Raw genomic sequence first — 12,628 nt, 5'->3', positions numbered from 1 at the left:
AAAAGGACGGGTCCTTCCGCCCAATCCTGGACCTCAAGAGGATCAATCGGGCCCTTAAGATCCCCCACTTTCGCATGGAAACCCTGCGGGCGGTCATTGCGGCGGTCCGTCCAGGAGGGTTCCTTGCTTCCCTTGATCTCACAGAAGCATATTTTCATATCCCCATTCACCGCGACTATCAGAAGTATCTCCGATTCCACATTCTCAACCAGGACTTCCAGTTTTGAGCTCTCCCCTTTGGCCTCACGACCGCTCCTTGCACCTTCATGAAGGTAATGGTATTAGTGGCTGCGGCCTTGTGCCGGGAAGGGATTCTCGTCCATCCCTATCTGGACGATTGGCTCATCAGGGCCAAGTCGGAGACCTCTTGCTGGTGGGCGGTGGATCGAGTCCTGGAGCTCCTTGCCTCTCTTGGGTGGATAGTGAACTTTTCCAAGAGCAAGCTTCAGCCCTCCCAGGAGTTGGAATTTCTGGGAGCACACTTCGACACCCGAGTAGGCAAGGTTTTCTTACCTCGGGCGCGAGCCCTCAAACTGATCAGTCAGGTTCAGGATTTGATTGCGCTATCTTCACCGACGGCCCGGGATTATCTCCAAGTCCTGGGCTCCATGGCTTCTAGCATCGATCTGGTCCCCTGGACTTTTGCTCATATGCGTCCATTACAGAAAGCTTTGCTGTCACGTTGGCAACCAGTGTTTGAGCAGTTCCACGTAGTCCTTCCCTTCTTGGAGTCTACTGCCGACGAATTACGGTGGTGGCTGTCCCTTCCTCATCTCCTACAAGGGATGCCTCTTCAAGCTCCACAGTAGACGATAGTAACCACGGACGCCAGCTTGTTGGGCTGGGGTGCGGTCTGCCTATCTCAGTCCACCCAGGGGACATGGTCCCAGACTCAGTCGCGCTGGCATATCAATCGCCTGGAAACTTTGGCGGTCCGCCTGGCCTTTCAGGAGTTCCTTCCTCTGATCCGCGGCAAGGCGGTATGAGTCCTGTTCGACAACTCCACCACAGTCGCCTACATCAATCGCCAAGGGGGCACTCGCAGTCCCCTGGTAGCCTTAGAAGCCAGCCGCCTACTCGCTTGGGCGGAGCATCACCTACAGTGCCTTGCGGCCTCTCACATCGCCGGAAAAGACAATGTTCAAGCCGACTTCCTCAGCCGGCAGTCGCTCGATCCGGGAGAATGGGAACTCTCAGACGCGGCCATGGCTCTGATAGTGGATAGGTGGGGTCCTCCTCATCTCGACCTCATGGTGACTCTGCGCAATGCCAAAGCCAACCGGTTCTTCAGCCGCTGGAGGGAACACGGCGCAGAGGGCGTGGACACTCTGGCTCTTCCTTGGCCGGTGGACGTGCTTCTGTAGGTGTTCCCGCCCCCCCCCCCCCGTGGCCTCTGGTAGGGAAAATTCTCAGGAGAATCGAACTCCACCGGGGTCCGTTGATTCTCATCATTCCCGAGTGGCCGCGAAGGCCGTGGTTCATGGATCTCATCAATCTAGCGGTGGACGGGCCCCTGCGCCTCAGTCATCTCCCTCGTCTCCTCCGGCAGGGGCCTGTATTTTTCGACCAGGCCGATCGCTTCTGTCTAGCGGCCTGGCTTTTGAACGGCGTCACCTGAGGCGCAAAGATTATAGGGAGGAGGTCATCTCCACCCTGCTGCGAGCCCGGAAGCAGTCGACTTCTCTGGCCTATATGCGTATCTGGAAGGTCTTTGAGTCCGCATGTACGGAGGCGGGCGTCCCGGCGCGCTCCGCCTCTATTCCTTTGGTTCTTTCTATCCTTCAGAAGGGTCTCTCTAAGGGTCTCTCCTTCAGTTCCTTACGCGTTCAAGTCTCTGCGCTTGGCTCTCTCCTGGGTCGGGTGGATGGTTATGCCTTGGCTGCTCACCTGGACATCATTCATTTCCTGAGGGGCGTTAGACACCTCCGCCCTCCCTCTCAGGCCACGTGTCCATCTTGGAGTCTCAACCTCGTCCTTCGTGCTCTCTGTGCGGCTCCCTTTGAGCCTCTTCACCACTCTACGCTCAAGGATCTTACTCTTAAGGCTATCTTTCTAGTCTCTATCTCCTCTGCTCGTCGTATTTCCGAGCTTCAGGCGCTGTCCTGTCGGGAGCCCTTCTTGCGTTTTTCTGATTCCGGGGTCTCTCTCAGGACGGTTCCTTCCTTCTTGCCTAAGGTTGTCTCCGCTTTTCACGTCAACCAGTCTGTGGAACTCCCGCGTTCTCTCCGGAGGAGATTGCGGGTACAGCTGGGGGCGACCTCCGTCGACTGGATGTCAAGCGAGTCTTGCTTCGTTATCTTCAAGTCACCAATGACTGTCGCGTTTCGCACCATCTCTTCGTCCTTTGGAGTGGTCCCAACCAGGGTAAACAGGCTTCTAAGACCACGATTGCGCGGTGGTTGAAGGAAGCCATTTCCTCAGCATATCTTTGTCAAGGTCGTCCACTTCCTGAGGGTCTGAAAGCCCATTCTCTGCGTTCTCAGGCTACTTCTTGGGCGGAGAGTCAGTCTGTCTCTCCACAGGAGATTTGCAGGGCTGCTACTTGGACGTCTCTGCACACTTTTGCTCGGCACTACTGTCTGGATGTACACGCTCCAGTGTTCGGTTCCTTTGGGCAGCAAGTGCTTCAAGCGGGACTGTCTCAGTCCCATCCAGTTTAGGCAAGCTTTGGTACATCCCACTGTCTGGACTGATCCGGGTACGTACAGGAAAGGAAAATTATTTATTTATTTATTTAACACTTTTCTATACCGACCTTCATGGTTAAAAGACCATATCAGATCGGTTTACATCGAATTGGGGGACTGAACCAAAGACAATAGTTTAAATAGGAAAAACAAAGTTACATTCAACAAGGATAGTAAACTTGGAGGCATAGACTGCTGGAAAAAAAAGGCCTAGGAACGCAGTAAACAAGTATAAACAATTGGTGAGTCAGGGGAAGATCTTATTGGAAACTTCAAGGAGGTACGGAGATCCATAGAACCTCGGCTAATGTGTATCAGGGGGATCTGAGAAGGCTTGGCGGAAGAACCAGGTCTTAAGTTTTTTTCTGAATGTTGAGAGGCAGGGTTCCATTCTGAGGTCGGAAGGGATATTGTTCCAGATAGCTGGGCCTGCTGTCGAAAATGAGCGATCTTTGGTCGAGGTGAGGCGAGTTGCTTTTGTGGGAGGGGCCTGTAGAGTTCCTTTATATGCTTCTCTAGTCGGTCTGTTGGAGATATGAAGATTGAGAGGGAATACCAGGTCCAGATGTAGGTGATTGTAGATGGATTTGTGAATTAGAGTGAGTGATTTGTGAAGGATTCGATAGTACACTGGGAGCCAGTGTAAGTTATGGAGGATAGGTGATATGTGTTCTCCATGGTTGGTGTTGGTCAGGATTCTTGCTGCGGCGTTCTGTATCATCTGTAGAGGTTTGGTGGTAGAGCTGGGGAGACCCAGGAAGAGAGCGCTGCAGTAGTCTATTTTGGCGAATAGTAAGGCTTGCAGAACTGTCCTGAAGTCGTGGAAGAATAGCAGAGGTTTGAGTCTTTTTAGAACCTGAAGTCTATAGAAACAATCTTTGGTTGTGGTGTTGATCATTTTCTTTAAGTTTATGCGATTGTCGAGTAGAAACCCAAGATCTCTAACATGGGTATGTGTGAGCTGGATATTGTGGTTGGTCTGTGGTAGTGGGTTGTCTTGGTTAGGGGAGATGAGGAGGAGTTCTGTCTTCGATGCGTTAAGAACCAGATTAATACTGTTAAGCAGGTTGGTAATCGATATTAGGCAGTTGTTCCAATGCTTGAGTGATTTTGCGATGGATTCAGTTATCTGAATCAAAATCTGCACATCATCTGCATATAGGTAATGTGTTAGGTTAAGGTCTGTTAGAAGCTGACAGAGGGGGAGGAGATAAATGTTGAAGAGGGTGGGCGATAAAGAGGATCCTTGAGGTACACCAAGTGAGGATAATGTCGAGGGTGATGCTTTGTTATTAATTTTTAACTTTGAAGCTTCTATTGCTGAGGAAAGACATAAACCAACTGAGGGCTGATCCGGATATACCTATGTCTGCTAGTCTATTCAGGAGGATGGAGTGGTTGACGGTATTGAATGCCGCCGAAATGTCTAGGAGTACTAGAAGAAAGGAATGGCCCTTATCTAGTCCCATGATGATATGGTCTGTCAATGAAATGAGAAGCGTTTCTGTGCTACGGGATTTACGAAATCCGTATTGGGATGGATAAAGGATATTATGTTCTTCAAGATATTCAGACAACTGAGTATTAACCAATTTCTCTGTTAATTTGGCTAAGAAAGGGAGGTTCGAGATGGGGCGAAAGTTGGCCAGATCTTTGGGGTCTAAGTTGTGCTTCTTGAGGAGGGGTTTGAGAGAAGCGGTTTTTAAGCTGTCTGGGTACCTCCCTTGGAATAACGAGCAGTTTATGATGTTAGCTAGAGGTCCCGAGATCCTGTTAGGGATCAGTAGTAGCAGTTTGGATGGAATGCTGTCAGCTGGATGGGTAGATGGTTTCTGTCTCTTGAGGAGGGATTCGATCTCACCGGGGGAGGTTAGCTCGAAGTTATTGAGCTTGGATCCTGTGTAGGAGCGAGGGTTGGTGAATGTAGTATAGGGAGTAGCATTGGTGGGTAGGAGTGCAAGAGTGTTCATAATCTTCTGCTGAAAAAATGTTGCCAGCGCGTTGGCCTTAGATTGTGCCTGTTCGTCGGGAATCGTCGGAGGGGATGGCTTAGTGATTTGTGACACATATGAGAAAAGCGCTTTGGCATCATATTGGTGATCATGGATTTTGTTGGCATAATATTCTTTTTTTGATTTAAGGATTGCTGTCCTGTAGTGATGTAAGGATCCTTTGTATGTTGATAGCGTAGAAGAGTTGGGGGCTTTGCGCCATCTGTTTTCATTGTGACGAAGGATTTGTTTCATTTGTTTGAGCTCTGTGGAGAACCAGGGTTGGTTTCCTTTTTTTTTCTGGGTTTATTATTTTGGAAACTGCGGGGCATAAATTGTTAGCGACTGCTTCAGTAATGTTATGCCATGAGAGGACGGCTGTATCAGGGTTGGATAGATCCAGATTTGGTAGTTCTTTCGCAAGGTGGTCGCTGAGTGTCTCAGAAGCACAAGATTTCCTGACGTGAATGGTGAAGAGTATTGCGAGTTGTGGGTCTGTTGTTTTGCGGAGATCTTGGTGGTTATCAGAAAGTGATCTGACCATGGGACTGGAGTACAGGATGATGTTGAGGAGCAGGAGAACTTCGAGTTGATAAAGATAAGGTCCAGCGTGTGTCCTGCTTTGTGTGTTGGGTTGTTGACAATCTGTGTGAATCCCATTGCGCTGAGGGAGTTGAGGATGGTTTCGCAATTGGAGGAGTGGGGGAAGGCGTCGGTGTGTAAATTAAAATCTCCCATGATCATAGTAGGTAGGTCTGCATCGATGTTTCACTATGTTCTTACCTGTTAATTTTTGTTCCTGTAGTACCACGGATCAGTCCAGACGCCCTTCCCTGTCTGTCTTCTGTCCTCTCGAAGCTTGTTTTCTTGCAGGTCTGCAGATTTCATATTTTCCTTGGTGCAAGATTACTGAGCATTTACACCGGAAGCCTTCGTGGTTATTTTATACCAAGTTTATGCAAGAGCGTATAGGTATACTATGCTTCTACATTATTCTATGGTTGCTCCGTTGAGCTTTTGGTTACTTGCTTGATCCTATTCTTGGTTTTATTGTTTTCTGCTTTGACATACGTTATACTGAAGGGTGAAAGGATAGGCTCTGTCCTGCTATAGGGCATCCTGCAAGTTTTAGTATGTCTCCACCTGCTGGAAAGGAGGCTCAACCCACTGTCTATACTGATCCGTGGTACTACAGGAAAGAAAATTAACAGGTAAGAACTAATTTTCCTATCATTGTCACTGTGAGTCTCCCTCACATCAAGTAATGTCTGTCCTTTTATTTTCTTATCCAGAGATTATTGACATCAAGAGAGGACACGAGGAGATGCATCCTGAGGAACGCAATCAACATCTGGAAGTGAATAAAACTGTATCAGAGAAAGATGAAGCAGATTCCTGCCCATGTTGTGTCTGGGGAAGAAACTACTGGAATCATTGCAAGCCCCAGGAAAGGCTGAGAAATCCAGGAGGAGACTCCACTGAAAATGTGACTCTCTGTGAGCAAAGTACACAGCTGAGAGAACAGACTGGGTTGAGACCATTTGCAGGCAATGAATGTGCAAGTAAAGTAATATTAAAAGTTAACCAGGAGATTTATAGAAGAGAGAAAGCATTTCCAGGTAGTGAATGTAATAAAAGCGCCCTTTATTCATCACAACTGAAAATTCACCAAAAGATCCACTCAAAAGAAAAGCAATTTACATGTACCGACTATAACAGGTTGAAGTGGAAATCAAAAATGAAAAGGTACAAAGGGATGCACACAGCAGACAAAACATTCACGGACAGTGAGTGTGATAAAAACTTCTGCTACAAATCAAAACTGAAAATTCCTGAAAGGATACACACAGGAGGAAAACGATTTACATGTACTGAGTGTGATAAAAGCTTCAGCAGGAAATCTGAACTGCAAAGGCATGAAAGGATCCATACGGGAGAGAAACCTTTTATATGCACTAAGTGTGATAAAAGCTTCAGTAGGAAATATGAACTGAAAAGTCATGAAAGGATACACACAGGAGAAAAACAATTTACATGTACTAAGTGTGATGATATCTTCAGTTGTAAATCAAAACTGAAAAAGCACAAAAGAATCCACAGAGGAGAGAAATCATTTACATGCACTGAGTGTGGGAAAAGCTTCCGTAACAAATCTGAAGTGAAACAGCATGAAACGATTCACACGGGAGAGAAACCATTTGCATGCACAGAGTGTGGTAAACGTTTCCGTGAAAGATCAGTCCTGAAAAAGCATGAAAGGATCCATACCGGAGAGAAGCCATTTAAATGTACTGAATGTTATAAAAGCTTCAGGTACAAATCTAATCTAAAAATACATGCAACGATCCACACAGGAGAGAAACCATTTGCATGCACAGAGTGTGGTAAAAGGTTCCGTGAAAGATCAGCCCTGAAAAAGCATGAAAGGATCCACATAGGAGAGAAACGATTTATGTGCACGGAGTGCGATAAAGGCTTCAGTACAAAAAGCAGTCTGAAAAATCATATAAGGGTCCACACAGGAGAGAAACCATTTATGTGCGCTGAGTGCGATAAAAGCTTCACCAGGAAATTTGAACTGAAAAGGCATGAAAGGAATCACACAGGAGAGAAACCTTTTATATGCACTGAGTGTGATAAAAGATTCATATCAAAACGCAATCTGAAAAATCATGTAAGGATCCATACAGGAGTAAAACAATTTAAATGCATGGAGTGTGATAAAAGCTTCAGTTGCAAATTCAAGTTGAAAATGCATGAATATATCCACACAGGAGAGAAACCATTTACATGCACTGAATGTAATAAAAGCTTTAGTTCAAAAACCAAACTGAAAACTCATGAAAGGACCCATACAGGAGAAAACCATTTACATACACTGGGGTAGATTTTAAAAGAAGCGCGATCAGCCTACTTTTGCTTGCGCATCAGACTCAAGCAAAAGTACGCTGGATTTTAGTAGATACGCGCGGAGCCGCGTGTATCCACTAAAATCCTGGATCGGCGCGCGCAAGGCTATCGATTTTGTATAGCCTGCGCGCGCCGAGCCGCGCTGCCTCCCCCCGTTCCCTCCAAGGCCGCTCCGAAATCGGAGCGGCCTCGGAGGGAACTTTCCTTTGCCCTCCCCTCACCTTACCCTCCCTTCCCCTACCTAACCCACCCACCCGGCCCTGTCTACACCCCCCCCTTACCTTTGTCGGGGGATTTACGCCTCCCGGAGGGAGACGTAAATCCCCGCGCGCCAGCGGGCCTGCTGCGCGCCGGGCCGCGACCTGGGGGCGGGTACGGAGGGCGCGGCCACGCCCCCAAAACACTGCCGACACGCCCCGAAACGCCGCGACGACCGGGCCCGCCCCCCCGACATGCCCCCGACACGCCCCCCTCCGAAAACCCCGGGACGTACGCGAGTCCCGGGGTCTGCGCGCGCCGGTAAGCCTATGTAAAATAGGCTTACCGGCACGCAGGGCCCTGCTCGCCTAAATCCGCCCGGTTTTGGGCGGATTTAGGCGAGCAGGGCTCTGAAAATCTACCCCACTGTGTATGATAAAGGCTTCCATATGACATCAGAACTGAGAAACCATGATAGCAGAGAAACGATTAACATGTACTCAGTGTGATATGCTTCATTTGGAAATCAGTAATGAAAAAGCATAACATATCCACATAGGAGAGAATCCATTTACATGCACCAAATATGATAAAAGCTTCAGTTCAAACTCCAAACTAAAAAGTAATGAAAGGGTACACATAAGAGAAAAACCATTTTCCTAGTGTGTAGCAGATGGACTCAGGACCAATGGGTATAGTGTACTCCTGATAGCAGTTGGAGACGGATCAGATTTCAATCTGACCTCAGCCCTAGTACATATGCCCCTGCAGGAAGTGCAGCTCTTCAGTATTTTCCGTCTCCATAGCACGCTCTCACAGTGTTAGAGTAAATTTAAAGGAGAAAAACCCGAAACAAGAAGAAATGTTATCTCTACAGACGAGCCCTGCTCTCTTGCAGTGACATCCTCGGGTCCCTCCCCTAGTTGAGAATTCCCGAGGTGATTTCTGTGATCCCTGGGAGGTGAGCCTCGGTCCGGCGGCCAACCCTTGGCAGGGACCTAGCCCCTGATTTCGGGCGCGGCTGAGAGGCAGCGGGTGCAACCTCGAACGCAGCGGTGAAGGTATTTCCCCTCGCAGCCGGAGACCGCCCGGAACAAAACTGGGAAGCGCCGAGACAAGGTAAGGTAGAAATCTTCATTAAAGACTCCGGTCTCCGAAGCTCAAGGAGTCGCACAGGTCGCCGGCCGGGACCTGTGCTACCGGGTTGATCCGCCCCAGCAAGGCTAGGCCCCGGTTAGATCCAAGGGTCCTCCCACGTGGAGATCCTCCAAGGTGGTCGCCCTCTTGTACGCGTGGTCGCCGTCGCCATTGACTCTGTTCGCTGCCTCGATCTGTGCGCACAAAGGGCGATCCAGGCGCACAATTTCCTTGTGCGCACAACTTCGCACGCACAAGTACCATGCGCATAGGTTGCGCGCGTAGCACACGCTTACTGTGCTGGGCGCATATCTACGACTTGCGAGCACATCCTAAGCGCACACTCTGTCCAAGCGCGCATAGTTGTCGCACCAGAGCGCATAACAGATTTTATGCACCTACATCCATGGCACCACCGGAAAAGGAGCTCAAGGCCTCTGCCCAGCCTGCCACATCAGAGCCGCACAGCATGAAGAGGCCAACGCCCTGTTTATCCAGTGCAAGGAGGCCCTAGGGGATCCAGCCCAGGGCCAGCTCCATCTGAGGCTGAATGCTAGCTCCTCCATAAGCACTCCGGACCTAAAAAATTCTAGCGGGACCCCTAGGGACACAGTACCTCCTAGCTTGGATCCAGCATCTATCTCCTGGATGGAATGCTTCAAAGGCCTGCACACCTTCATCCACATGCAGACGGAGCCTCCGATAACACAGCCACAGCCCTCACCAGAGGACCTTTACACCCCGGGCCTCTCTAGGCCCAGAGAAGTGAATCCACCGCCCAGAAGCCCCACCTACGGGGACACGGACAACTCGGAGGAGGAATCAGAGCCCCTGGAGGAGGGGGAACTCCCTCCAAGGACAGAGCCTCACCGGACCATGAGACGCTTCTTCACCAAGGACGAGCTTCCAGACCTGGTCACTCACAGCCTGAAGGAGCTTGCTATCCTGGGCACAAGTGCTTCTGAGGAGCCTAAGACGAATCCCCTGCTAGAGGGACTCCGTCAGACCTCCCGCCATTTCCCTTTGTTACAAGCCGTTCAGCAGCTAATTGACCTGGAATGGAATGCTCCAGAGTCAACATTCAAAGGGGGACGGGCTATGGCAGCCATGTATCCTCTGGACCCGGTGGCCAAAGACCTTCTAACATCCCCAAAAGTGGATGCTATGGTCTGCGCGGTCTCGAAGCGCACTACTATCCCAGTGGAGGGAGGTGCAGCACTCAAAGATGCACAAGACAGACATCTGGAATCCATCCTTAAACAGTCCTTTGACGTCGCTGCTATGTCCCTACAAATAGCGGCCTGCTGCACCGTTGTGACACGTGCCTGCCTATCACAGACCAGGAGCAACACCCCTGGGGAAGCCATGGAACCAGCAGTATCTTTCCTCACGGATGCTGCCTCCGACCTGGTGCGCACCGCAGCTAGAGGATTGTCATCAGCTGTGGCAGCCAGGAGACAACTCTGGCTCCGAAGCTGGTCGGCCAGCGTGTCGTCCAAAACGAGACTCACAAGGATGCCCTTCAAGGGATCCCTCCTGTTCGGCAGCAAACTAGAGAAACTGGCTAACAAATGGGGTGAGTCCCCGCTACCGCGGCTACCGGAGGACAGGAACAAGAGAAACCAGCGACCCTTCCCCCGATCTTCCAGGGGCAGAGGTTCACAGCGCTTCAATCCATACAGAAACACTTATCAAGCGCCCCGTCCTACAGGCAGGAACCAGTCCTTTCGGAACAAGCACAACAAAAGTGAACCAGCTCGGGTCCAGGGTCCGGCCATACCCCACAATGAGATTCAGCTGACCCGTCCAAAGGAAGAAGCCATAGGGGGCAGACTTGCCCTATTCTACCAAAGATGGGTCGAGATAACTTCGAACAAGTGGGTCCTAACCATCATTCGAGAGGGGTACTACCTGGATTTCCTCCGAACCCCTCCGGACACATTCGTGGAATCCCCCTGCCACAACTCCTCCAAGTGGGTGGCAGTGGAAGCTACACTGACCAGATTACTGGCCCTCGAGGCCATAACCCCAGTACCTCCACAACAAATACTGGGCATTTTTCCATTTATTTTATCGTCCCCAAGAAAGAGGGGACATTCAGGCCCATCCTGGACCTCAAGTCGGTCAACCGCCACCTGAGGATTCCCCGCTACCGCATGGAATCCCTACGCTCTGTAATAAGGGCGATACAATCAGGAGAGTTTCTCACATCCCTGGACCTTTCGGAAGCCTACCTACATATCCCAATCCATCAGGAACATCAGCGCTTCCTACGCTTCAAAAGCCTGGACCATCACTACCAGTTCCAGGCACTACCCTTTGGGTTAGCCACAGCACCCTGGACATTCACCAAAATCATAGTGGTGGTGGTGGCAACATTGAGGAAGGAAGGAATCCTCGTACACCCTTACCTAGACGATTGGCTGAATAGGGCGAAATCCCCAGAGGAAAGTCACCAGGCAACCAACAGAGTCAAAACTCTACTGGAGAGCCTTCGATGGTGGTCAACACAAACAAGAGTTGTCTGCAGCCCTCACAGTCTCTAGAATACCTAGGAGTCCGATTCGACACCAAAGAAGACAAGGTCAGCCTGACTCCGACAAGGAGATCAAAACTGAGGAACCAGTTGCAAATCCTGCTGAGCGAACCTCGCCCCACAGCATGGGATTACCTATAAGTCCTCGGTCTCATGGCATCCACACTGGTAGTGGTGCCATGGGCATGAGCTCACATGAGACCCCTACAGCACTCCCTTCTATCGCAATGGAATCCACTGTCCCAGAACTACGCCGTATGTCTATAGCTCCCGGCCAGAGTTCGGACCCAGCTATGATGGTGGCTGCAGGACAGCCACCTGAGCTAGGGAACAAGACTATCCTCACCAACCTGGACCCTGCTCACCACAGACGCCAGCCTATGAGGATGGGGAGCACACTGCAAGGAGCTAACCGCCCAAGGGCAGTGGAACGCAGAAGAGTCGGGATGGAACATCAATCGCCTAGAAGCTCGGGCAGTCAGACTAGCCTGCCTACGGTTCAGTCACAGACTCGGATACAAAGTGGTCAGAGTAATGTCAGACAACGCCACAACAGTGGCCTACATCAACCGTCAGGGGGGCACCAGGAGCCAACGGGTGTCTCTGGAAATAGACCCCCTAATGTCGTGGGCGGAAGTGAATCTCCAGGAGATCTCGGCCGTCCACATCACCGGGAAAGACAACATCACAGCAACTACCTCAGCAGAGAAAGTCTAGACCCAGGAGAATGGAAGCTGTCGACTGCAGCGTTCCAAATGATAGTGAACCGTTGAGGAACACCAGCCATGGACCTTCTGGCAAACCGATCCAACGCCCAAGTACCTAGTTACTTCAGTCACAGGCGGGAGCCTCGGTCCCAGGGGATCAATACCCTGGTACAGACCTGGCCACAGGAGACTCTGTTATACGCCTTCCCGCCGTGGCCCCTATTAGGTGCAGTCATTCACAAGATACTACACAGGGGACCAATACTTCTGGTGGCCCCGGACTGGCCAAGAAGACCATGGTATGCAGACATGAGAAGACTACTGACAGGGACCCCCCTGCCACTACATCCACACAGAGACCTGCTCCAACAAGGGCCGATCCTCCACGGGGATCCAGCTCGATTCTCTCTTATGGTCTGGCCATTGAGAAGGCTCGCCTGAGAGAGAGCGGATATTCGGGGG

The 12,628-nt window shown here is 50.4% G+C and overlaps 1 protein-coding gene across 1 annotated transcript in view; it reads left to right on the top strand.

Moving 5' to 3' along the window:
* Positions 1-8,776, top strand: part of LOC115083783 (gastrula zinc finger protein XlCGF26.1-like) — a 46,713-nt gene extending 37,937 nt beyond the window's left edge. Inside the window, exons 4-5 of the mRNA XM_029587802.1 lie at positions 5,971-7,554; positions 8,211-8,776. Coding sequence (XP_029443662.1) covers positions 5,971-7,554; positions 8,211-8,239 — 1,613 coding nt within the window. The 3' untranslated portion in view covers positions 8,240-8,776. The remainder of the gene's footprint in view (positions 1-5,970; positions 7,555-8,210) is intronic.
* Positions 8,777-12,628: the final 3,852 nt, after the last annotated feature.

This window comes from Rhinatrema bivittatum, chromosome 2 (assembly GCF_901001135.1).
Source record: "Rhinatrema bivittatum chromosome 2, aRhiBiv1.1, whole genome shotgun sequence".
Classification (NCBI taxonomy): Eukaryota; Metazoa; Chordata; class Amphibia; order Gymnophiona; family Rhinatrematidae; genus Rhinatrema; species Rhinatrema bivittatum.
Note: the sequence above shows the minus strand (reverse complement) of the source record. Positions and strands in the feature narration are given on the sequence as shown.